The sequence below is a fragment of the Nematostella vectensis genome, chromosome 3 (assembly GCF_932526225.1).
Source record: "Nematostella vectensis chromosome 3, jaNemVect1.1, whole genome shotgun sequence".
Lineage (NCBI taxonomy): Eukaryota > Metazoa > Cnidaria > Anthozoa > Actiniaria > Edwardsiidae > Nematostella > Nematostella vectensis.
The window spans coordinates 8,639,078-8,664,282 of record NC_064036.1 but is presented as its reverse complement, the minus strand read 5'-3'; the positions used below and the strand labels follow the sequence as shown (position 1 = coordinate 8,664,282).

The 25,205-nt window shown below is 44.1% G+C and overlaps 1 protein-coding gene and 1 long non-coding RNA gene across 7 annotated transcripts in view; one reads left to right on the top strand and one right to left on the bottom strand.

Moving 5' to 3' along the window:
• LOC5512112 overlaps nucleotides 1-25,205 on the bottom strand; it is a 156,894-nt gene that overhangs the window by 105,781 nt on the left and 25,908 nt on the right. For all 6 annotated transcript variants that reach the window (XM_048725343.1, XM_048725345.1, XM_048725346.1 and 3 more), the window contains exons 23-69: nucleotides 24,553-24,887; nucleotides 24,152-24,383; nucleotides 23,502-23,708; nucleotides 22,744-22,956; nucleotides 22,445-22,648; nucleotides 21,951-22,151; nucleotides 21,668-21,880; nucleotides 21,180-21,383; nucleotides 20,568-20,774; nucleotides 19,856-20,065; nucleotides 19,731-19,769; nucleotides 19,402-19,608; nucleotides 17,349-17,558; nucleotides 16,785-16,994; nucleotides 16,163-16,384; nucleotides 15,657-15,863; nucleotides 15,102-15,311; nucleotides 14,498-14,710; nucleotides 13,988-14,224; nucleotides 13,517-13,729; nucleotides 13,034-13,216; nucleotides 12,609-12,821; nucleotides 12,144-12,359; nucleotides 11,561-11,776; nucleotides 11,210-11,428; nucleotides 10,813-11,025; nucleotides 10,427-10,651; nucleotides 9,903-10,112; nucleotides 9,466-9,675; nucleotides 8,893-9,105; nucleotides 8,453-8,668; nucleotides 7,430-7,645; nucleotides 7,073-7,270; nucleotides 6,596-6,808; nucleotides 6,325-6,525; nucleotides 5,921-6,133; nucleotides 5,390-5,602; nucleotides 4,905-5,117; nucleotides 4,577-4,786; nucleotides 4,193-4,417; nucleotides 3,875-4,081; nucleotides 3,208-3,432; nucleotides 2,616-2,813; nucleotides 1,929-2,272; nucleotides 1,540-1,810; nucleotides 768-1,111; nucleotides 1-256 (exon numbers count right to left, since the gene is read on the bottom strand). In XM_048725343.1, the coding sequence (XP_048581300.1) occupies nucleotides 1-256; nucleotides 768-1,111; nucleotides 1,540-1,810; nucleotides 1,929-2,272; nucleotides 2,616-2,813; nucleotides 3,208-3,432; nucleotides 3,875-4,081; nucleotides 4,193-4,417; nucleotides 4,577-4,786; nucleotides 4,905-5,117; nucleotides 5,390-5,602; nucleotides 5,921-6,133; nucleotides 6,325-6,525; nucleotides 6,596-6,808; nucleotides 7,073-7,270; nucleotides 7,430-7,645; nucleotides 8,453-8,668; nucleotides 8,893-9,105; nucleotides 9,466-9,675; nucleotides 9,903-10,112; nucleotides 10,427-10,651; nucleotides 10,813-11,025; nucleotides 11,210-11,428; nucleotides 11,561-11,776; nucleotides 12,144-12,359; nucleotides 12,609-12,821; nucleotides 13,034-13,216; nucleotides 13,517-13,729; nucleotides 13,988-14,224; nucleotides 14,498-14,710; nucleotides 15,102-15,311; nucleotides 15,657-15,863; nucleotides 16,163-16,384; nucleotides 16,785-16,994; nucleotides 17,349-17,558; nucleotides 19,402-19,608; nucleotides 19,731-19,769; nucleotides 19,856-20,065; nucleotides 20,568-20,774; nucleotides 21,180-21,383; nucleotides 21,668-21,880; nucleotides 21,951-22,151; nucleotides 22,445-22,648; nucleotides 22,744-22,956; nucleotides 23,502-23,708; nucleotides 24,152-24,383; nucleotides 24,553-24,887 (10,275 nt within the window). The remainder of the gene's footprint in view (nucleotides 257-767; nucleotides 1,112-1,539; nucleotides 1,811-1,928; nucleotides 2,273-2,615; nucleotides 2,814-3,207; nucleotides 3,433-3,874; nucleotides 4,082-4,192; nucleotides 4,418-4,576; nucleotides 4,787-4,904; nucleotides 5,118-5,389; nucleotides 5,603-5,920; nucleotides 6,134-6,324; nucleotides 6,526-6,595; nucleotides 6,809-7,072; nucleotides 7,271-7,429; nucleotides 7,646-8,452; nucleotides 8,669-8,892; nucleotides 9,106-9,465; nucleotides 9,676-9,902; nucleotides 10,113-10,426; nucleotides 10,652-10,812; nucleotides 11,026-11,209; nucleotides 11,429-11,560; nucleotides 11,777-12,143; nucleotides 12,360-12,608; nucleotides 12,822-13,033; nucleotides 13,217-13,516; nucleotides 13,730-13,987; nucleotides 14,225-14,497; nucleotides 14,711-15,101; nucleotides 15,312-15,656; nucleotides 15,864-16,162; nucleotides 16,385-16,784; nucleotides 16,995-17,348; nucleotides 17,559-19,401; nucleotides 19,609-19,730; nucleotides 19,770-19,855; nucleotides 20,066-20,567; nucleotides 20,775-21,179; nucleotides 21,384-21,667; nucleotides 21,881-21,950; nucleotides 22,152-22,444; nucleotides 22,649-22,743; nucleotides 22,957-23,501; nucleotides 23,709-24,151; nucleotides 24,384-24,552; nucleotides 24,888-25,205) is intronic.
• Nucleotides 17,432-24,830, top strand: LOC125561291. Its single transcript, XR_007307322.1, has 5 exons — nucleotides 17,432-17,561; nucleotides 19,432-20,224; nucleotides 22,824-23,705; nucleotides 24,481-24,537; nucleotides 24,690-24,830. It is a non-coding gene; the product is annotated as an uncharacterized LOC125561291 (long non-coding RNA).

Sequence of the window (25,205 nt, the reverse complement as noted above, 5' to 3'; positions counted from 1 at the left end):
ACAACATTGCGTTCTTCCAGTCATTAACAACCCAAGGTCCGACCACAGGTAGTCTCTGTACGGGCCAGGCGTGCGCATAGTCGTCACGAGAAGCAATGGTCCGCAGGTCTTGCATGTTTGTGTCCACCTCAGGTCGGGAGGACACTGCGTATACTTGTACGCCATTCTCCTTTACGGCTTCGCTAGATTTTGAAAGATCGATGTAGTCCAATGCTTTCTTGTCCGTTTGGTCGCCATCGGTTATGAGCAGCAGATACTAGAACATCATCACAAGAATACTTTGAAAAAAAGTTTAAAACTCGCGTTTTACAGTAAATAGTTTGGGCAAATGAAGTAAGGGTTCGATCATAGGTGTAGGAAGTAGGGATAGTGTGAGGAGTTGGAACGATATAAATTGCCAGAACATTTGTGCTGACAGGCATAACCATATCCATAAGGTCGACTAGCTCTCTTAACGTACACTCTCGCGTTAACGGCACATCTCTCCTCTGTTAATGTTAACATCTTGTCAAAACAATCGTCTCAAATTTTGTTGCCATGACGGATATAATCACCATTCTTTCTTCGGTGTTTCCTGAAGGGAACTCTGGAGGCTGAAGGGAACTCCAAAGAAAGTGAGCCGTGAGCGAACAGATTTAAAAAAGGGCTAAAGCCCGGCCAACACGATAAGGAAAATATCAATCGATGAGGTAAATTTTTGAGGTAGTGAGCTAAGTGCACGCGTGGCATTGCTTAAGGGTGTGCGCTAGTGCGAAAGCTGACTGTACCTTAGGCACGGTTGGTCTCATTCCAGTCTTCTCGTTGAACATGAAACTCCCCGCCAGCTGCAGCGCCTTGTCGATTCTAGTGGACGTCGACGGCATATACGGGATCTGCTCAATTGCCTTACGATAGTTATCCTTGGTTATTTGACGTCCGCTGAACGAGTCAAATAAGAACGCGACCTTTGGCCGGTCTCCAAATGACATGGCAGCCACGTGAGCAGCACGTGCAGACACAGGGAACCCGTCAACAATAGAGCTGGCAAATGCGAGAAGCTTGCTCCATCTTTCGGGAGTGGTTGATGGCGATGCGCCAACAAGGATGCCGATATCAAGACCTGTTGGTCGAACTGTAACGCAAACAAATAAAACGAACGAGCACTGTAAAGGTACGGAAGAGCAACAAAATATAAATATGCTGGTTAAAGTTAAAGCCCGAATACATAGGCAACTGTACACTAAAAAAGTTTGTATCTTTAGTAAACATGTGCGGTTGTTCAACCTGGCATGTACGCCATATAGCCTCTTACGGGTCAATATTGCCAAGCAATTTGTACCTGCGTAGATAGGCGCATATACAAGCAGTCAATTAAAACGAACATTACTAACTTATTACTACCGATTCAACTAATCTTTAGCCAATAATTTGGTTTATATCATTCAAAAACTAGTTGTTAAATTCAAAGATAGTTTTAGCTAAGAAGACTAGCTTTTTTTTTCAAAATTCCCCCACCATAAGAGTGTAATTGGTAAGAGAAACATTCCTAGGCCCGCTTACTCGTTCTTGGATCGCGCACATATCCATTGATGACGTCTGCAATGACCCTTGCCACCGGCATCAGCTGCGAAAGGCTGTATGGAGCGTACGGTATGGTGTACACATTAGCGTCATTCGTGGCAAGATCACGGAGATCTTGCAGCTCAATGGAAAATTCGACGCCAACAGGGAAGATGTTAACGCCTTGCTTCTTTAGTGGGAGGCTTGCGGCTAGCATGCTCGGCTGATCGACTGCTCGTGTTTTAGTGTCGGCAATTAGATGAATCAGGAACTAAAATAGATTATGGGGAAAATGGTATTTACAAAAGTCATTTCAGGGGAAGCAAGCATTGTATTAAAAAATTGATTATTCACAGGCTTAAATTAGAGGGGAGAGGCTTTAGACGTACCCTAGGAGCTCCTCTTCGTGCCCCTCCTCTGTCGGAAAATAATCTTTCATATGCCATTTTATAGGCGAGATCAGGGCGTGGCCGACCAGTTTCTGGTAATCCACCGTCAATCAGCTTCTTGACGTTCCCCCGGTTGGTGTCTTTGGGAGCCAGGGTATTGAAGTCAAAGATTAGCTTGGGCTTAGAAGCATAGATGATGTAACCAATGTGTACACCAGAAGCAGACACGCTTAGTCCATCTACGATCGCCTTGCTAAAGTTCCTTATGGCTTGGAACGCGGGTAAAACATCACTGAACACTCCGCTCTCAATCACAATCGCGACGTCCGCGGCACGATGCGGAGCTGCAAAAGAAAGTCTGACATCAGATATTGTTTTGAGTTTGTTTGTGTGTAACTTTATTGCATTTCTCGCTAAAAAAAAGCCAAAACGAACTTTACGACATCGCAAAGCAAAACCCCTGTAAGGACAGATCACGCACTTGGACCTAGAGCAGCATTGGTTCAAAATAATTATCATTTTCTTAATAGAAACACTAGCCTCGGTTTGCTGGATAGTGAGTCCGCCTTTAAGCGGAGCCGGCCACTAAAAAGCTACTAGGCATCAAATTCGAATGTATTGATGGATCCAAGGAATACCCACTTTTAAAGTAGTATCAAAATAACAAAGAAATACGTAGAATCTTACGGCAGTTGGGCCATCCTGTTCGCCGGGTTCCTGCGAGCTCACGTCCACTGATATCGACACACCAGCATTGACTCCATCGCGCACGACATTGCACCTCCTCATAGCGGCCGTCCGGTTTACAAAGGGGCACGAAGCGATCAATGGCATAGTTACTCATCACTTGGTCGTATTCTCTCTGGCACGGCGTGCGTGTCTGATCTGATTGAGTAAATGTAAAAAAAGTGTAAGTTTGGAGGTAAGGACAATTGTTTGTTTTTTTTCGTGCTTTTCTTTTCAATCAAACTGAGGCAGGTCTTTCTTGGATCCTTTTTCGATTCAGGAAACTATCGTGGTATATATTTATAGCAATTCAAACACATGGAGAACAATTTGGCATTTTGATTCAAATTCGCTACTGTGATGAAGAAGACAATTGATTCGAATTCGGCACTGTGATTACGATGACAATTAACATCAATTTGTTTTTAATTCAATTAACATCAATTTACTTTTAATTCCTGGTAAAAACTTATTAGTAGAATACCATTAATCTTTAAAATCTGGTTTGATAATACCCAACAAAACCACAATAATAGAAAACTTCTTGAAATACCTATTGGCGTTGGTGCTCCAACTTTCCTACAGTCCGCCTTGGCCGGCCGGTTCACCCTGGTTCCACGAATCTCGTCCCCTTTCCGATCGACGCAGAAGCAGACTGAGCCGCGGCACTGTACTTCGTGGAAGGTGCCATCAACTTTACAGCGCGGGATGAACCGCCCTAGACCAGTGTCTTGTAGTGCAGCTTGTCGCTGCCTCTGGCAAGCTGTCAGACTACCACCTTAAAACAAAAAAACAAGTAGATATCCTTTGAAGAAAATCAGTATTGACCAAACAAACAGAGTATGGTAGATCAATATCTAGACTACGAACTTGCCAAATTAAATCGAAATCAAAGTATTCTGTAAGATTCAAACGTTACTTCCGGATATTATATGTCACCGTGACGTCACACACTGTGACCACGAGGTTTTCGTTCTTTTTTCTTTTGTTTTGTTTGGTTCCATTTTAACGTTTATGTTCATCTACACATAGTCAAACCACAACAACAGTCATCATTATCAATTCAAGAAGCTCGAGGACATTCGCCTCCGAGTCTTAGTCTTGTTAGCGAATTATAAAGAAATAAAAAAGTTTTGTTTGCATCGTGTGCGTGTTGAGAATCTGCCAAACTCAAAAAATCAAGTCTACAGATTCTAAGTGAACATGGTAATATGGCGCACCTTTGACTGCGCAGTTGGGACGGCCGGTCACCCTCGAGTTGGCAATTTCTTGACCAAATGCGTCCACACACCAGCAGGTGGAGGAGTGGCACTGTACTGACTCGTAGCCTCCCTGAGGGTCACAGTTAGGCACGTATCGCCCTGGGACAGGCCTGCCCTGGCCTCCACGGGCAAACAGCAGCTCCTTGTGGCACGGTGTTAGACCAGCTGTTGGTGTCAAATAAATAGTAGTCAGTTGTAAAGATTTATTATACAGCAGGGTATCAGACATAGTTATCTATAATAGCCGGGTTCTTGTTACAATGGGTAACGCCTTACCTTCACGTCCACATCTTGGTCTGCCGTGCGTCTTGGTGCGTGGGATTTCAAGTCCGTTCGTAAACACGCACCAGCACTCGCCCGATGAAGCCAGACACTGCACGTTGGTGTAGCTGCCGTCTTCCTTGCATTGTGGCACGAACCGGCCTACAGATGTCACCTGGCCTAAGAAATTGAGGGCGGCTTGGCGATCTTTTTGACATACTGTCTGTTTACCACGGATGGCTGAAGAGAGAGAATTATCACTCATTGAGAAGAATCACTATATATTGAGAAGAATCACTATTTAATTCTAATCATACAATAATACAGTCACAAGTATTTAAGAAACTTCGACAATATTTACTTTTTTGGAGAGTCACGGCACTTAATGGAAACACCTACCATCATCAGTACAGGATATGTTGTTGTATCTGGATGTGGTGCCTGCGATTCTGTTGCCGTTCTTGTCCACACACCAGCACTGTGTACCCCATGCATAGTTGCACTGGACGCGCTCATAGTTACCCTTCTTATCGCAGGTAGGGATGGGAAAATCGCGAAGACCGGAAAGGCTCAGCCGCTCTCGCTCAAGTATACAATCACTTAGAGAACCTGTGTATAATATGGTGACGTTAATGACAAGATTCATTGGCTAAAAAGGGGTATTTGTAGAAAATCGATATCTGGCATAACCATCTTGTCAAAATAAATGGACCAGCAAAATACGCACCAAGTGAATCACAAGTGACACGTCCCTTGGCCCTTGTGTTGGGCAGCTCCCGGCCAAACTTGTCGACGCACCAGCAGTAGCCGGTAGACGAATGACACTGGACTCGTTCATACTGGCCGGTAGATGTACAAGCAGGCACAAAGCGTCCTGGTGGGGCAATACCCAACACGCCCATATGACGCTGTCTTTCTTGTTGACATTGGCTTAAGCCCGCTGAAAGAAAGACTTAGTCAGCAACACAAAGACAACGACGCGGCGTTTATCACAACAGCCTATAAAACTTTGAAAGCCGTTTCTTATACATGCAAGTTTTGTTTTTGTATCTAGTTTTTATATGGTGATACCAAGAAGACTGTATCGAAGTAAAAAGAAGAAAAAGACGTAGAGTTTGCAAAACGAAGGGATAAATCAGGTGACAATAACATAGTAAGTGCTTTGTAAATAGTAAGATCAAGTCTGTAAGAGTGTTCATTAGGCACACTTACCCAGTAGTCCGCACATGGGTCTGCCCCGGACGCGAGTCGCGGGAATTTCATTGCCGTCATCGTCCACGCACCAACAGAAGCCCGTTGATCCGTGGCACTGCACCGTGTCGTAGTCGCCGCTTGACTTACACTTGGGCACAAACGAACCAGGAGCAGCCACACCCGTCCAACCGATAGCGATCTGGCGCTCCTTCTGGCACATCGTCAAACCCGCTGAACAACACAAGGTTTTAGTCATCGCATGATGGATTACTTGACACAATAAGGGATGACAAGCGATCTAACAGCTCTTAAACACTGGTGCTGTTTGAAAGGTGGTGCATTTCGATTTATCTATTGTCCTGTGATTTTCCTCGCCAACACCTCTTGTGGCCAACCGTGCGGGATCACTGCCAGAAATTGTCTGGCACGTCTTTTAAAAAGATGCTTCGAGTTTCTGATCGTTGTATTGTTGGGAGTGAGGCACCTGTAATAATCTACAGAACCATATCATTTATCTTATCATTTGATTATGGCAAATGCTATCCTTACCGGTGTACCCACAGTAGGGCCGTCCTCGGGTCCGTGTCCTAGGGATCTCCTGCCCGTAGTTGTCCACACACCAGCAGTATGGAGTCCCTGCATGGCACTCAATGGCGCTGTACCGGCCAAGACTCGTGCACTGAGGGATGAACTGACCAGTAACAGGAGTAGGTGACCGTGAGCGGGCAACCCGCTGCTCATACACACAGATGGTCTCGTAGCCTGATAGAATAAAGTATATATTCTTATATACTTAGGATGCACAATGACCGCGTTAACACTGAATCATCCACTGTGAGATATGCTGCTATGAATAGTTTGATAAAGTTCTTGTTCGGAGCGACTACATTTGAAAGGTTTGGAGGAGCACAAATAAATAGTTTTTGAATGCTTAAAGACGTGTTCAGGGTTACCTGGCGTGGGCTGGTTGGTACAGTCGACCTGTGCACTCGTGCGCGTCCCGTAGATCTCACTGCCGTGTTCATCCACGCACCAGCATTTGCCGTTATTACACTGCCTTTTGGAATAGCTGCCGTCTGCGGTACATTGAGGCGCGAAGCGTCCGGGCCAAGGCAATGCGAGATGGCGCTCCTGAAGACACGCACTGAGTTTTTCTGGCAAAACAGATCATGGGTGTCAGCTGATTAGGGCAAGGCAATTTTGTAAGAAAAGCGCATTGCCTACCTGGGTTCTTACAGTCGGGCCGTCCTTGTTTTTGCGTCCTTGGGATTTCTTGCCCGTTTTCGTCCACGCACCAGCACTGTCCCGAATGCTGCTCGCACTGCACTCGGTTGTAGCTCCCGTCCGTCTGACACTCGGGGACAACCCGGCCGGGTGGCGCACTTCCGGTCCAGGCAAGGGCTAGCTGACGATCTTTCTGGCATTCACTCAGGCCAGCTGAAATTCGATTATCACAAAGGGCGTTTACTGCCGAAGGGTAACATACTGGTGTTGAGGTATAAAACAGAAAATCGCTGGCATATATTTACAAATTCAGAATTCCAATTCCAACTAGATATAGATATAAGGAAAAGTTGATTCCACAATCTAAATTTATCAAAAAGATGCCGGCTGGAAATATATTATTTAAGCACCACCCAGATTCATAACATTTTCTCTAATTCCTTAATTAAATGATGAGGTATAAAGTGATAGACCCACCATAATGAATACACTCAGGCACGCCCTTGACTTTAGTGCGCGGTAGCTCGTTGCCGTATCGTTCAACACACCAGCAGTACCCCTCAGAGTCACACTGGACTGGTCGATAGCTACCGAATACGTCACACAAAGGGACGAACCGATGGCCACCAAGGCGCGCACTCTCCTCACTCTCCTTGAAACACGTGGTCTTTGTATCTAAATTGAACATTAACACATTTGAAATCAAAACAATTGCTTACATTAAGCAATAGAGGATTCCGGTATACGAAGGGCAAAAAGTGAAATAATTTGAGGTAGGTAACTGTGTACAATCCCTTTTTATTTCTTAGAATAGAAAGAGGTTTTTAGAAATACCTTTCTGAGGGCAGGTCGGTCTCAGTCCCCTAATACGCGTGCTCCAGATCTCGTTGCCGTATTCATCCACACACCAGCAGTACCCGGTGGAAGAGTCGCACTGCACAGGCTCGTAACTACCGTCAGGCCGGCACTGAGGCTTGTACATCCCAACACCGTTTTTAGCAAACCAAGCGAGGGCCCTGTTTTGGTCACGAAGGCAACGCGTGTACCCGTCTAGTGAGAAATAGGTTAAAAGTTAATGTGAGTTAGCGTAACTTTGAAGGGCCGATAGCTTCGTGTTTAAATGACCTTTGATCTGCTAGATAAATACAAGTCTGTTATATTTTCACCTCGCTTCGAGTGGATGAAGCTGGATTGAAAGACATGACGGAAAAACCTGGAAAATTCGCAATTCGAGATAGAGAAAGAAGACACAATTTCTTACAATGGCCATCGGTTACTTGTATTCCGGTTTGATTTTTGAAACACAAATAATGTGAGGCCGAAATGCACAAACTCAGAATTTGGCTTTTTAAGATATTTTTCCTTGATCATCCTTGCGCTATGTATGAGCTCAGGGTCGAAAAGCTCAAATTTCAATGAAACTTTACAAAAAGTCGCATCAATTTTAAAAAAAGTCGCATTTGATATTTTGTTTGCTATTACTCACTAAGTACTTGGATAAATTTTCCGCCTTATTAGATGTGAAATGAGCTTATTTGAAGCGTTAAGTCACGTTTTTCCGTCATGTCGGATTGAAAACAATTAAGGAGTGCTATCAATAGTTGGGTGTTGCTCTTCAAGGCAAGAGTTGATAGCATGGCCTTGATGTTGTCTTCATGCATTCATACAGGGGACATTTCGCCAGTACAATAACTTTGTTAAAATTAATTAGGTCGCAAGGTTCTTGGTTTATCTGTTGTATGGACTTCAGCAAAATCATTGAAACGTCGGATATAACCGCTACACTTTCCCCAGCAGTTGTCAATAAACACAAGCCAGATAGGAATCGAGTTGGATTTAGATCTAAGCAGATCCCACCTTTTATTTTATCGCATGTTCTCTTGCCACGCACTCTGGTACCAAACAGCTCATGTCCGCTTCTGTCCACACACCAGCAATACCCGGACAAAGCATGGCACTGGACAGACTCATACGACCCGTCCGGCCGGCAGTCTGGTACCCATAGTCCGGTTACACGAAGACCAGTCCAGCCCAGTGCGCGGTATCGCTCACGCTCACATGGCGTATTGTAACCTGGGAAGAGAAAGGAACTCTTAGTTAGTCATTAAAAGACATTAGTTCACAACAGTATTGGACTAGATTGTATAGACCGTTGTAGGTGGGCACTATAACTCCATATTTCGCGTTTATTTTGAACCGTTGGTGGGTATGCCTAAATAATCAAAATGGGACATATTTTCGAGGTAGAACAGTAGAACGTAGTAGACGATTTACAATAATAAAAAAAACAAGCATACCTTGCTTGCAGACAGGCCTGACACCACGTCTGCGAGTGCCTCGAATCTCGATCCCATCCTTGTCCACGCACCAGCAGTGGCCGGTAGTGGAGAGACACTGCACCGGCTCATACCCCCCAGACGCGTCACATCGCGGTACATAGCGGTCAGCGGGCGTCGACTCACTTACACCATAAGCATTAAACCGCTGCTTCTGGCAAGGCGTAAGTCCAACTATAGCCATACAATAACATACAATCATCAACAGGCTACTAGCGCTTAGACTCGATTTCAGACACACGTGCACCCTGTGCTGTGCCTTTCGTTTTTTCAGGTTGACGTCAATCAGGACCTTTGAATTCTTCCAATTCTGGATCTGTCACATCTTTTGATCGATCACAACCAAAACAACATCACATCATAAACTGTTGCGATATAAATGATGGCGGTCGAACAACTCTGTTTGCTTCAATTTCGGAATGCTTGATTCGACAGAAGGCAAACATGTCGCAACATATAAGGCATCAGAGAGAATCAAGAGAGCATTGCTTAAAGTTCAAATCTTTTTCTATATCAAGAAATGCCTATTCATACCTTCATGATCACAAGCCGGCCTTCCGCCATGCTGACGGGTTCGTGGCCATTCCTGCCCAAGTCTTCCCACACACCAGCAGAACCCAGTAGAGGGATGACACTGAACAGATTCGTAGGCTCCTTCGTCGTCGCATTTAGGGATGTACCTCCCAGGCGCCTTGTCCTGAGACAGCAGCCTCGCCCTTTCTTCGCAGTCGGTGGGGGATACGACTGTATTGTCAGGTAAATCATGCAAGTGAACTCAAAGCAGGCGAGAACAACTATTTTGCTTATTAAAACATTTTGTCTCAAAAGATTGGAAAAAATAACGTCTTCATAAGGGTCGAGTGGTAGATATACTAATACAAGATGTTTTCCTGAGGGGAAATGCTTCCTTCCCTTCCGCGGAAAGAAATATTCGATCCATAATCTTGAGGATTAAGATTTACATTCCATACCGTTGCGTTGACAGACAGGTTTCTTGTCGCCTTTAGTGGTGGATCCGTATATCATGTTGCCGTTACCATCCACACACCAGCATTTTTTCTTCTCCTGATGGCACTGTACCGGCACAAACTCGCCATCCTTTGTGCACTGGGGTATATATTCGGTATCTCCGATGGCCATCGCTCTCTGGCGGTCAAGTTCGCATAGCGTTCGACTCTCGCCTAAGAGAAAAAACGAGTTCCAAGAAAGTGCTCTTAAGACCGAGAAAGTTCAAATGGTTCTCCGTTACTCCGGCCATTTTTTTTCTGACCCAGAACAAAAAAAAACTCTGAGTCGACGTCACCAAGAGTTACATGAAATTAGTTGACCAGGGGTTTAAAAAAATAGTCGTGAGGCAGGCTCATAATTTTGAAAAGATGAGATCACGGGAATACTCTCTATTGTTTCCTAAATTAGTCTAAGCGAAAATTGGTCGCAGCGTCACCGAAGGTAGGTGTTAGTCGTCACACCAATCTATGAAATCAATCTAGTATACCTGCCAGACCAACAGTAGGACAGTCCGCTGGACGTCCAATAATCCGCGTGTTGGCGATCTCCTTGCCAAACGTGTCCACACACCAACACTCATTGGTACCAGCATTGCACTGTAGTTCCTCGTAGCCACCGCTAGCGGTACACTTGGGGACGTACACACCAACAGCAGGAGAGCCGTCGAACCCTAGGCCTGCTCGGCGCTCGCGCTGGCACTGAGTCAACGTCGCTGCAACCAAAAAAAAGTCCATCTGGCTCACAGTAACGTCCTTATCCGTAGACTAGGTATTCACAGTCCCCTCAGCTATCGCAGCTTTCTGAGTACTGTAGTTACTAAGGGAAAGAAACTACGGTGTTTGCTCTTCCCTTTTGTAAACACAAAGCGAGTACCTGTTGGTGAGAAGCACATTGGCCTTCCGGTCATCCTTGTACCCAGGACCTCCACGCCATTATGATTCACGCACCAGCACTGCTTTCCGCCCAGGCACTGAACCTCTTCGTAACTGCCATCCTGTTTGCAGTCCGGTATAAACCGGTATTTGATGACGCCTACACCGTACCCGATCGCTCGACGACGCTCCTTTAGACATGGACTAAGCCCAGCTGACAAACACATACAAAAACCTGATGTTACAAAAGGATCGAGTTTGATTACGTTCTTGGGGGGGAGGGGGAGGTAGAGAGGCTAATGGTGTCGATTGCTAAGGGTTATGTTTACGTGATGAAGCAGTAAATCAAGGTAGGACCACAGACATAGGCTTCGTTTATAGAAAAGGTCATGTTGTACCTGGCGGATCGCACCACAGCTGATCGCCACGGATTCGAGTCCCAGACTCCTCGTTTCCAAACTCGTCCACGCACCAGCACTCGCCCGTAGAGGAGTGGCACTGCTTTCTCTTATATGCTCCGTTCGGCTTGCAATCGGGAATGAACGAGCCAACGATCGGTAGGGACCCGGGAAGGCCTCGGGCAAGCTCCAACTCCTTTTGACATTTCGTTGGTGATACTAAAGAAATCAAAATCAGGAAATTTTAGCGACAACCTTTTTTTGTCGCCAGTTATAAAACAGTTATAAAAACAGTCGAATACCAACCTAAGATATGGACTTGAGTATCTTAAACAGTCTAGGGTACGTTACCTCGTGCGCTGCAATCTGGCTGTCCGCGGACCTCTGTACCGAACACAGGGTTACCCTGTCTATCGACACACCAGCAGTATCCCGTCAATTCGTTACACTGCACAGAGCTGAATGATCCATCACTCTCGCACCTCGGGACATTTACTCCAGGTGGTACCGGGAATTTACTCAGGCCAAGAGCACGGGACCGCAGACGTATGCAACGTGTAAAGTTACCTGAAGAAATTTGATTCATTTAGACTAAATACTTAAACACGATAACCATAGTCTTTTAGTACATAATTGAAGCAGAAATAAAGTTGACACTGAAGTTGCTAAAAATATTTTAGCTTTCGCTGTTGATATTGGCTGTGGATTGTTGTTTAATTTTTGGGGGGGCCGTCACTCGTGATAAAGCTGTTGAGTATGTCTACTGAATTTGCTCTTCTCATTACAATTCTGTTCTCGTTTTTGATGTTGCAAATAAGATGCAGTTGTCGAAGCTGCTGCCGTTGCTATATACAAAGATATATAAAGAGTTAGGAGAAGTTATCCTGTCCAGAAGAAATACAGCTTCAAAGTAAACTATGTATATGACACTCACTAGGCACTCTGCTGCAATCCGGCCTAAGTCCTTTGCCCATCACTCTCGTCTGAGGCAACTCGTAGCCGTACTCATCCGAGCACCAGCACATATCGTGGTGACACTGGATGTCACTATAGTACCCGTCGTTGTCACATTGAGGAATGAAGGCGCCGTTGTTCTCTCCGGACCATCCTCGGGCGCGCTGCCTTTCCTTCTGACAAGATGATCTCTGGGCTGAGAACAGAAGGGTCTTGATATTCAACAATTATCTGAGCAACAAGGCAATAACTAGTTTGAAATCTTGCACTTGTGCATTGAGCCGAATCATCTGAAAAGAACAGGTACTCCTGTAATCTATATTGTAGAAAATATTTTACAAGGAACTAGTCATTTTGGCCATCTTAGAGTAATTAAGCAGCACCCAATATATTCACAGAAGCTTTGATATTTTGCTACATCGCTCCGCGCCGCTAATGTACATACTCTGTTTGCCGCAGATAGGCTTGCCCTGGACCCTGGTATCAGGGACTTGGTTCCCGTCGCTGTCCACGCACCAGCAGAAGCCACTCAACTCGTGACACTGTATGCTGTCATAGCAGCCATCAACCTGGCACTCGGGTACAAAGCTACCAGGAGGGGCCAAGCCACTCCACCCCAAAAGGCGCTGACGCTCCTTCTGACACTTAGTCAAGCCAGCTGCAAAAGACAATATATAGACCATGCTTAAAACACCCCACAAGACCATGGATCTTTTTGAGGGAATCTCGTATAGCTTGTGAAAACGTTCTTTTAACAGGCAATTGACGGTAGAATATGAAGAAAGATATTAGAAACAAATAATTCACTCTGTAGAGAACAAGAGAAATAAAACGGTAAGAAACACATGTAGAAAGAAGAAAGGCATGTACCTTGCGAGTTACAGGAAGGTTTGGCAGGGCCACTAGTCCGCGTTCTCGGTATTTCTTTGCCGTTTCGGTCGACACACCAGCAGTATGGCTTCTCACACTGAAGGGGCTTGAAGCCACCGTTACTATCACACAAATCGCTTATTCCTTTTTCTTCTTGCTCTTTTTGGCACGTGGTCTTACCGTCTAAACGTGACCCAAATAATTAATGTCATGTTTGTTATACTGACAATGGGATAATGTTGTCACTGTGCTTACAGTTGCAGATGCTATAGCCTAATAATTCTGACATGTGTTCCCTGTGGTTTTTCCCTGGAATTAACAAACGCGCCGCACGGCTCACACAAAGATTCGAAGAGTCGAATTCCAGTTTTTGGTGTATTGCAAAGATTTTTAAAGATATATTTTTGGAATCATATTGAAATGTTGTTGGTGGTGTTTATAATTGTAATAATGCTGACAATGGTGCTTATACGGCACACTGACCTCTTGTTGAGCAAACCACTTGCCCGAACGCTCTTGTCCCAGTCAGTTCATTGCCATGGACATCCACACACCAGCACTGCCCGGGAGACTCGTGGCACTGGATTGGATCGTAGCTCCCGTCAGACCGGCATCGAGGTATAAAGGCACCAACTACCAGGCGACCGGACCACGCGAGCGCCTGCATTCGGTCCTGCTGGCAAACACTCGGAGACACTGTAAAACAATGAATATGCTCAGCTAGGCGCAATACTTGTAATAGCATGGTGGGTGAACTTTTGTGTGTCGCTTCACATACTCGAACTTTGTTTTTTAAAGGATCAAAACTTGGGTAACAGACCAGAGCATGTTGCCTTATAATCTAATGATGGAGTATTCACTAGGGAATCGTTGCTTCCATTCTCATATGGACATTTTTACTAACCCCCCTAAAACATCTAAAACATCATAAAGAAATTTAACATTGAAACGTACCAGGTTGGACGCACTCGGGCGGTCCTCTTTTTCGAGTCCCTGGCTGTTCCTGCCCAAAATTATTGACGCACCAGCAGTAGCCGGTGGAGGAGTGGCACTGGACTTGTCTGTACGTGCCGTCGTGCTTGCACTTCGGGACATAAGCTCCCGGAGGGGGTATTCCTGAGGGACCGAGGATTCTCTGACGGGCCTCGTGACAGTCCAGTAGTCTTTTGATCACACCGCCGACTACTGGGGCTGCAATAAGAGAAATAACGCTCTTATTACCACTTATGTGTTTTTAGTGTGTAAAGTGCCTTACAATATCTTCAAGGCTGCATTAAGTATTATAAAATCGTATAAATTGTTTTCAGTATTATAATGTGATAACTATTTCAATAAGGAGAACCACGTGCTGAAATAGATCTAGTAATCAAATATAAACCAAAAATCAATCAATGTTACTAACACCTTTAAATTACGAGTCTACACAGGACAATGTTAACACGAGCATTTGCAAAAAGGACGTACGGTGATCCTTGCAGGTTGGTTGACCGAATTCCTTCGACCCAATGATCTCGTATCCGTTCTGGTCCACGCACCAACAGGTAGGCGTGGACCCGTCACACTGCACAGGGTTATAGCTCCCGTCAGATCGGCACTGCGGAAGGTACTGGCTTGTAGGTGCGACGCCAGTGAACCCGCGCAGGCGCATCTGGTGCCTTTGACACTTGGTGGGGAGAGCTGCAATGACATTTTTAATGGTTATCGTGAAAATGATCATAATAAATTGATAACATTTAAAGGTGATATTGTTGGTGGTGTGGTGGCAGGTGACTGCTGCTGTTTGACGATAACCTTTGTGATATCGTTATTTTTGTTGACAGGGTTGATGACAATAGTAAAAATAATGATGTAGCTGTTGATGATGATAATGGTTAAAAAAGATGAGAAATATTTTTTAATGATAATTATGTCTTGTTGATTATGATTGATAAGGTAGATGACTGGCGGTGTTAAATGTAATGTTAACAACTACTGTACCTTGCCATTGTGATGGTAAATAACACCTACTGTTCTTTGTAAGAAGACCTTGGGAGGTAAAAAGTACTATGCTTCGTAAAAATAGACTTGCCTATAGAAGTGCAGTTCGGTTGTCCTCGCGCAGATGTCCATCTCTGTCCACGGCCCATGGGATTAGTGCACCAGCAGTAGCCATTGATATAATCGCACTGAACACGTGCATAGGTGTCATCCTGGTTACACTTGTTGATGAACACAGAGAAGTAGCCAGCGTCATACACGAGCAGCTCCCGACAGTTCAACGCCAAAGGCAGTGAGTCGTCTGTAAAAGCAATAAAGTTGCACCTTTGTTCAGCAGTTGTTGAGTGCAACGATAAAACATTTACTTTGGTTATCAAGGCATGGATTGAGAAAAATAAAAACACGTTCGAAGTATGCAACTAATGTGAATGGAAATTGATCTGAAAGGAAGCGGGTGTCCTCGTTTAATGTTTATTTTTAGTCGTCACAATATAACATGTTCATATTTTGTTCAGTAATGAGTCTAGTTGAAAATCAATCGAGTAAAGTACCTCCTTATATGAACATCAGCATTTTCTGAAACGAAGAAAGTGGAGACCTACAGCCTGATTGGTAAGCACTTAAATTGCTTTTAGAGCTATCATACCTTTAGGACAAGTAATCTTAGACCCTTCTTTCCGTGTGCCTGGTTTCTCCTTGCCCTGGCTGTCAACGCACCAGCACGTATCGCCTGTTGGCTCGCATTGCACCGGGAAGAATTGACCGTCCACACAATCAGGCTTGTACATGCCACGGCGAGGGGGACTGAGAAGATACTCACGCAGCTTCCTCTCGCACAACGTCAGGGGCTTATCTAAAGGTGTGGCAAATATATTCTAATTTAAGCTTCTTTTGTTGTTGTTGCTGTCTTACGAAAAGTAAGAAAATCAAACTAAAGATTAATGATGTTTCCGTGTTTGAAAGTAAGAGTATATAATTATGTAGAAATTAGCACCACCATATTTCAAAGCCTATAAACACCAGAAAATTTGATGATGTGAATTGTTTTATCCATTATCTCATGGTAAGGGTATCGCAGTCTTAACTGAAGCGCGATATGCCTTACTCTAGCCGGTAACCACTTGTACTGCTAGTACACAACCGGTTTCGTACCTTTCTGCTGACACAGCCTCGCCATTGCCGTAGGGAGTAAGGTTTGTAGCACCTTAGTGCCACGGATTTCCTGGCCATTCTCGTCCACGCAGAAGCAGCAGGGACCATGGCACTGGACGTTCTCGAATTCGCCGTTAGCATCACACCTAGGCACATATCGACCTTGGATGGGGTTACGCCAGTACTCCTGGTAAAGCCGCTGGCACAGGGTCAACACGTCTCCTGTAAGGGTCAACAAGCCGGGGTCAGCTATCATACGTCAAATAAAACCTCCTTAGATAGGAAATTTGACCTAATTGCTATAATGTGGAAAGACAATTACAGCTGAAGGTAATAAACCTTTGTTAAGTCGCTAGAGTTACTAAGCTATCTTTACTCGGCCTTTTGAAGTTAGTGTTGAATCGCCGATGAGTGTTTTTTTTAAGGATCGCTTTAACAAAAGATGTCAAGGGTGTTTTTTTTCCACTATGGTTGACACACTTTAATTAATAGTAGAGATACACAACCGTAACCATTTGTTTACAGTCTGTTGTGGTAGCCTCAAAATCATGTAGGACCCTACCTGGACAAGAAGGTCGGATTTGCCAACTTGCTTACAAGTGTTGTTATAATTCTGACTCACCTGGTCTATCGCACTTAGGCCTTCCGTCTGCAATAGGTAGTCTTGTTCCCTGTATCTCGATTCCTCTCTTGTCCACGCAGTAGCAGACCGCACCTCGGCACTGCACGACGTCATACCCGCCGTCTGGTCTGCACTGAGGCACAAATACGCCCGGCGCTGCGTTCACTGATGACACTTGGTGTTTGTATTGACACACTGTCGGTGCCGTCTCTGCGTTATGGAATTTAGTAATGAATGAACCTAATCTAAAATGCTTTGTCAATTTTCGTCTAATACGAAGAATCTATACATCACGATTTTGAATGGAATGACGTTAAAATTCAGCAATTCATCTGGCACGTTTGCATCACCAGAAGTACTTTCAGTAGGAGCATCAAAAGGTTCAACGAAAATTTCTTATGCTAAAAATAAGTACTGTAATTAATAAATTCTCTTCTCTCTTATCTTCTTATTGCAGTTCAATTACACGTCTCTTCCTTTTTGAGAATCTAGAAATAACTCAGTCTACGTTCCATAAATACAAGACAAAAGCCACTGTGCGAGTGGCCCTGAGAACGACGTTACCTGCATCAGTGCAGTTAGGTCTCTGTGGAAGCACTGTCCGGGTCCCTTGGATCTCGTGGCCGCCGCTGTTTACACAGTAGCATTCAGCCTCTTGGCATTGAACACGCTCGTAGTGGCCTTCAGATGTGCATCGCGGCACGAACCGACCCAACGAGAACCTGTTTCGCTCAGACAGCTGGTATTCGCGTTGACAATCCGTCACTCTGTCTCCTGGTAAGCATAGAAATCAAAGGATTTCTTTGACTCCGACTCATCGAATATACAGGGATGGGGGTTGCACATCAAACATCTCCGTTTAAGAACACAGCAAGACTTTCATTTATGTTTTGTGTGCATGCACAAACTGAAAAAAAGCTGTTCAATGGATTGGTAATTACAGGAACGCTAATTGTCCGCTCGATTAGATATTATTTATATCTAAGGAGGCTCGTTAATAATTCTTTATAGCATTTTTTCAATTTACTCGTTATAAAATTAACGTCTAGTAGTCTCAGATCTCGTCCGGTTTCATTCATGTTTTCGAAGGATGATATTTAATCATCCGTATTTGATGTGCTACTGTTTTATTCTATTTATCGGTAACCAATTTAAAGTTATTTAACATATGAACAGACCAGTATTTTTTGAACTTTCCAAATTTCCAAAATAAACGATGCTTTTTCTTTAAATTTGCGGAGAGACATAACTTATACTTAGGCATGATGGGGATCATAGTGGAAAGTCTTAACTGACCATGTAATTTTTTGTACGCATATTCTATTTTCTACCTTTGCTACGGGCAACATTGCGTTGTCCTTCAATTTGTTTTAAATAAGCAGATTAACCTTTGTTGTCACCAGCCCATAAAAGCTTAGTGGTTCTCTTCATATGTACGTAAAGGACAGGGGTATAGATTATTACGATTAGACATGGGCAAAGAGCGAATTCGTACAATTATTATTATTTCGAATCCTCTTGAAAATTCAATGTCTTCGCTTAAAAATCGACAAATAAGCAATTCCATGCTTCCTTGTTTTAGTGGAGCTTATGAGACCCTACAATACAGTTACTCACCAAGTTCTGTCCATTTCCCGAAATACAACATCGAGAATGAAGTGGTTTTAACCTGTTCTCTAACCCGAGCCAAAAAAAACTTGCATGCTCAATGAAACCTTATTATTCATGTTGTGGACTTGAGTGACATTTGCACGTGCAGAGACATTTCGCAAGGGAATAACAGGGCGCTCTATTATTATGCAGCAAACTTATTTCAAAATTGAGTTACCACTTTGCTGCATAACAATAGAGAAATGTTTCAAGAAATGCTCTCGCTCTTTGGTCATGTCTAATCGAAATAATCTATACCTCTGTCCTTTGCGTATATATGAATACAACCACTAAGCTTTCATTTGCTGAAAACAACAAAGGTGTATCTGCTTTCTCTAAAACAAATTGAAGAATAAAGCAATGTTGTCCGAAACAAAGGTAGAAAATTAAGTATGCGGATAAAAATACATGGTCAGTTTACACTATGATCCCCATCATGCCTAAGTTATGTCTCTCTGCAAATTTAAAGAAAAAGCATCGGTTATTTTTGGAAATATATTGGGAAGTTCATAAACTATTGGTCCGTTCATATGTTAAATAACTTTAAATCGGTTACCGATAAATGAAATAAAACAGTAGCCCATCAAATACGGATGATGAAATATTATCATCCGAAAACATAAATAAAATCGGACGAGCTTGAGACTACTAGACGTTAATTTCATAACAAGTGAAACAAAACAAAAATGCTAAAGGATTACTAACGTGCCTCCTTAAAGCCGCATCGTCACCAGTTATAACCGTTATCAACCGTTATAAGACAAAAGAATCCATTAAAATCCGAGATATTTAACAGGCCATCCGCTCTAAATTATCAATCACATCCTCAAAGAACTTCCAATAGACACACTGCTTTCAATATTTTGAAATATTTTTCGCGTTTTCCGTTAAAAATCATCGGATATTGTTACGTAATCGACCGGAAGTAAACTGGTGACAATGCGGCTTTAACATATCATATACGTACTGTGCTTGTGACATGTGACCAACTCCGTAGATCTGGTACCGTCCAGTTCCGAGCCCTGAGCGTCAACACACCAACATTCCCCTGTACTCTCTTGACACTGGACGTCTTCATAAGCGCCATCTAGGGTGCAACGGGGGACAAACCTGTCCAGCGAGGCTGGGGTCTTGAGCGCTTGCTCGACTTGGGCTCGACAGGGTGTCACGGGCACTAAATAGGGAGAAGGAGATATAATAAGGCGAGTGGGCTTAGAGAAAGGGAATAACAGCGCAACAACAACATCCAGAACAAATGGGGTAATAATAAAACCATGTAAGAGTAATAATAATTACCTGGAGTAGGTAGTTGAGGTGGGAGGGATGGAGGAACTCCTAGAAAAAGGCGAACACTATTAGGTCACTATCAGCCAAATGCGATTCCAAGCTAGTATCTATAACCGTTTGTTCCATTGCGTTACCTGGATCACAGTTGGGTTGTCCAGTTTGCCTTGTGCCGGGTCTTTCCTTGCCGTCCTCGTCCACGCACCAGCAGTACCGAGTGCCGTCATGACACTGGACGGTCTCGTAGCTGCCGTCGTCCGCACACCTAGGCACGTAGGCGCCGACCGGAGCTTGCCCTGTCATGCCTTGCACGCGGTGACGGTGCTTCTGGCACGCGGAGAACTCTTCTGCAAACAGACAGGATACGTGTATCAAGCAATCAAGTATCAAGCAATCCCTGTTAGAAAGCCATGACTTGGTAGCCAGAAAGAAACAGAGAGCATGGGAAACCTGAGACAATCTGAAGAAGAAGGGGCGATGCGGATTTGGGATTTTGCTTAAAGCAGGTGAGAGTTGAGGGGCGCTGTGGGGATGTGTGTCAAAAATCTCAGAGGTATTTCACAATTTAAAAAAAAAAAACAGGAAATTAATCTTAAAATAGTCGGCATCTAGTGGTAGTGGGCAGAGTTGTTATGGTACTGATGATGAAGTGTTTTTGGTGGAATTTGGAGTAGTATTGATAATGGCGGCGATGATGATGGTGCTGATAATAGTGGTGGGTTTAGGGGTAGTATTGGTGATGACGATGAATATGATGATGATAACGATTAAGATGATGATGGTGGTCCTGGTGACAAAGACGACCACGGCAACCTTGATGTAATTTCCAAGGTTAGAAGTGACACTTACTGATTTTAGGACAGTCAGGGATCCCCCTCGTGACAGTTTCTGGTCGTGTGTTTCCGTTGATGTCGGTACACCAGCACTCTCCCCAGTGGGGGCTACACTGCACATCGCGATAGGTCCCGTCATCCCGGCAGACTGGGATAAGATTCCATGGCGCTAGAGATGGCAGTTGAGCGGCGAGGAACCTCTTTTCGCACGGTGTATGAGAATCTGATAAAGAAGATAATTTTTAGAATTGAAAAGGTAGAGCGCAAATCAATCCGTCGAGAAATGGGCTTTACATTCGACTTGCTTTACTCGTCAGTTACAGTAAACTGGGTTAACGCGAACTTCAATAAAAAAGGTAGCTTTTACCTCAAAGTTAGCATCGCTTAGAGGCTACTTTTGCAAACTATCCTACTTCATAAAAGATAAAATAAATCTTGTTGTAGTTATTTTATTGAGCCAAGGCAAGGTTTTAAGCATCTTAAGCTTGTTATGAAGATCTTACAATAACGCACTCGCCATTTGCTGGACATCGTAAGGAACCACTAGTCGTTTTTCATTGGGTACTTACCGCTCAGCAGCCTGATGTACCGCTAAACATGATTTTCGAGGTTCTGTTAAGACACTTACCATTTGCTGGACATCGTAAGGTACCACTAGTTCTCGTGCCCGGGGTCTCACTACCATCCTCACTGGAGCACCAGCACTCCCCTGTCGACTTGTCGCACTGCACGCGGCTGTACGAGCCATCCGGGCGACAGTTGGGTACTCGCTTGGTCTCGGGACTGAGAAGAGCTTCACCCTTTGCGCGCTGGCAAGGAGTAGGCTCTTTAACTGATGGAGGAAGGTAAACAAGATTTAGTGAACGAGAATTCAGCATTCATGACTAATCTTTTACTGATGGAAGAAGGTAAACAAGAATTAGCGAACGGAAACTCAGCATTCTAGCCTAATGGATTTAAAGGTATCTAAGCGCGAATAAAGTCCCACGTGGTTCTACGACTTCACAGAAAATTCACTTTCGCCAACCTTCGTGTAAAAATATGAAAGCGCTCACCAATATCCATGTAGAGTCCCCATATAGAGGAGAATAGTTGAAAACATGTGACAGCGCTCACCAATATCTATGCAGAGTGCTGAGCCGTCCAGTAGGGTGTTGACCTCGAGTCCTTTCCTGGGTAAGCCGTACTGGTCAACGCAGAAAGAGGTGCCTGCATAGTGCTGCACGGGGTTGAAGCTGCCGTCCTTCCTACAGTGGGGGACGTACCGTCCTGGCACACTCTCCCTCCAGTACTCCTGATACTGCCGCTGACACGTGGTCAGGGTGTCGCCTGTGGACAGAGTAACACATTAGCATGGATGAGCGTTAGTAGTATCTGACATACCGCAAGCGATACTCACCAAATTCCTTGCATGTGACGAGGTCGGTGGACCTAGTACCGCTGACCTCCGTGCCATGTTCGTCCACACACCAGCACTCGTGACTCGCAGGATCACACTGCGCAGGCTCATAACCTCCCTCGGGTGTACATCTAGGCACGTGACCCGTCCCGGCAATCAGCGCGCGCTGAACATGAAGGTGGCATTTGGTAGACATTTTATCTAAAAAGAGATACGATGAAAGCAGAAAATAATAACCTTTAGTAATACTTGGTTTGTATGGGAATCATGACACAGTCTGCTACCTATATATTTCAGTGCCTTTATTTGCCTAATCTAAAAAAGAGAATGCGTCCTTTTCCAGGGAACCCCTATGTGGCAAAATAAAGCGTATCTTAGTGGAGAGCGACGAGTAATTTCAACTTTAACATTGTATTTTAGAGCTATATCAGAATGCACAAACATATCTAGTGATTTCAATTTCCCTTCTATTTGTGGTAGCAGGGAATCCTCACCATGGCTTTCACAGTCGGGCTCCTGTCTGCCAATAGCCACACGGCTGCCAGTGAGCATCCTGCCGTCTCTGTTGACGCAGAAGCAGTACGATCCGTGGCATTGCTTCTCTTGGAAATTCCCATCAGCCTTGCACTGCGGCACAAAGGCTCCGGGCCGCTGCGCCTCAATGGCACTTGATCTCTGCCTTGTACATTTAGTGGAGCCTGCAGAAAAATAGCAACCTTTTATATCGTCCGTATCGAACACAAACGTGACTAGAAATGTTTGTTTTAGGGTGCAAACAACATGAGCACTATACCTGATTTCCCGCAAACAGCGTTCCCCTTTGATATGTCAACACGTGATGCACTCATGTACACTCCATATTCGTTGACGCAGAAACAGTCCGTCTTGTAGCACTGGCGAGGGTCATACGAGCCGTCCTTGCGGCACCATGGGACGTGACGCGTGGCCAGGAACCAGTTCCTAGTCTTTTCCTGGTAGTGTCTCTGGCAGTGAGTAAGGTTGGCTCCTGTACACCAGAACAACAAACTCTTAGGACAATCCTGGAAAAGGCGGAACCTAGGCTAGAGGTATGTTTGCTACGGACATTATAACACGACTAGTATTCCTACATTTGTGTTGTAACGCGATATCTGTTCAAACCCTTTGAAATGACATTCATGGACAATAACAATTTTTTTGCAATGGGTAACAAACTCTTAGGACAATCCTGGAAAAGGCGGAACCTAGGCTAGGGGTATGTTTGCTACGGACATAAAGAATTATAACACGACTAGTATTCCTACATTTGTGTTGTAACGCGATATCTGTTCAAACCCTTTGAAATAATTTTCATGGACAATAACAATTTCTTTGCAACGGGTATCAGATAAGTTCACGTTTTGCAAGCATCTGATAGGTCCGTTTGTCCGTCTTCGGTACTTAATAACGGGTATCTGATAGGCTCAATTATCTACCGTATTGTGTGTATTTTGGTAATTCCATCTATCGAACGTATAACGAGTATCTGATATGATCGACTGTTTACCATATAGCGGGTATCTGAATATTTACCGTATTGTGAGCATCTGATAGGTCCGTTTGTCCGTGTGCCGGGGATCTCGTTTCCCTTAGCATCTGCGCACCAGCACTGATGTGTTGCCGCCTCGCACTGGATCTCCTCGTAGGCTCCGGATGACTTGCACTTGGCGGCAAATACCTGGTTCCCATTAGACCCAACCCTCTCCTGGTGTTCTCTTTGGCAGATACGGATCACAGGTTCTAACAAATAAATGTTTATAACCATTTCAAATTCTCTGTAACAAGCATAACAAGACGGAACTTTAGACAAATATGCTCTGTACACCATAAAATTTAACTGCAGAGGTGGTACGGATCAACATCTCCAACGCCTTTATCTTGTGCAAACTTATAATAGATGTATAATATCTTAAACCATGTTTTTTTTAGAAGTTTTTCTGACATTTATTTAACAAATAAACAACAGATCTGTGAGACTGTGCGTGTAAGTACTGTGGGTTAGTCACTTGCACGTGCTTCTGTATTGCTCACTGTGTGTGGACCACGACCCTAGTTCTGACCCTGGTTCAATTCACTAGCAAACTAAATCCACTTTAATCACAGTGAAATTCAATCCATCCTACAATACAAAACAGCTTTATTCAGGCAAGTCAGACTTTAGGGCCTGCCTAACAATGACTCACTTTCTCTGATTTGATGGACAAGTCTTGGGACAAGTCTAGCCAACTTGTTGAACCCAGAAGCCCTGAAGAACCTATTCTCTTGCTTGGGGAGACCTTTGGGAGCTGATACCTTCTCTGCACTAATGGTTACAGGGTATATAGCAATGCCAAGTGCCTCCAACTTAATGAATGTGTCTAGCCACTGGGATTTGTACTGTTCTGGCCATGGTCCACTGGTAATCAGTATAAGAACCTGACAAATGATTAAAGTATGTAATCGAGGAATTAAAGTAATCAGGTTATGAAATTAAACACATTATCACCCAAATTTGCCATATTTTTTTTGTTAGGAAAACACACACAGCAAGGTTGCGATCTTCTAATAATGTGTATTTCCTGGAATCTAGGTATGTATGACTGACCTTCCCAGCAGAGTCCCTTCCACCACCGGCGCTAGTAAACAGCTCCTGCTGTGCCATCTGTAGAGCTAGATCCACTCTCCTGGCTGATCCCCCCTGCTGGGCCACGCCACTTATCAGTCCCCTGATTCCTTCAACAGTGTACTGGATGCCGCTAAGAGCATTGAAGGCAAATCCCATAGCAGGCGAAGATGCAAAGGAAATTAATCCAACGTGGTCACCATCATGAGAAATGTGGAATTTGTCTAGAAACTCTTTCGTGAATTGTAGTGTTCTGGGCCAATCAACAGAATTAGAAGATTCCACTACAAAGCCAATGTCAAGGGGAGGCCCAAGACCTGGAATGTAAAAACATTTGTTAACTATCATAGGAGGACCTGAAAAATTCAAAAAGCTTATGTATATTTGGAAAATCATTGACTTTGCAAACATGTACAGCAGCATTTAACAGCATACAGACCACTAATAATTCTTATTCTGTGTTCATTAATTCTTCAGTTATTCATATACAAGATGACATGTAAGAAGGATTCCTATTGTATCTAGAGTTAGGGCCAGCAAAACTACCCTAAAGATTAGGGGCAAATAGGCATTAAGAGCCAGGAAGCCAAATAACACACATAAGAGTTTGTTTATTTTGTTAGTAGTTAAAGCTT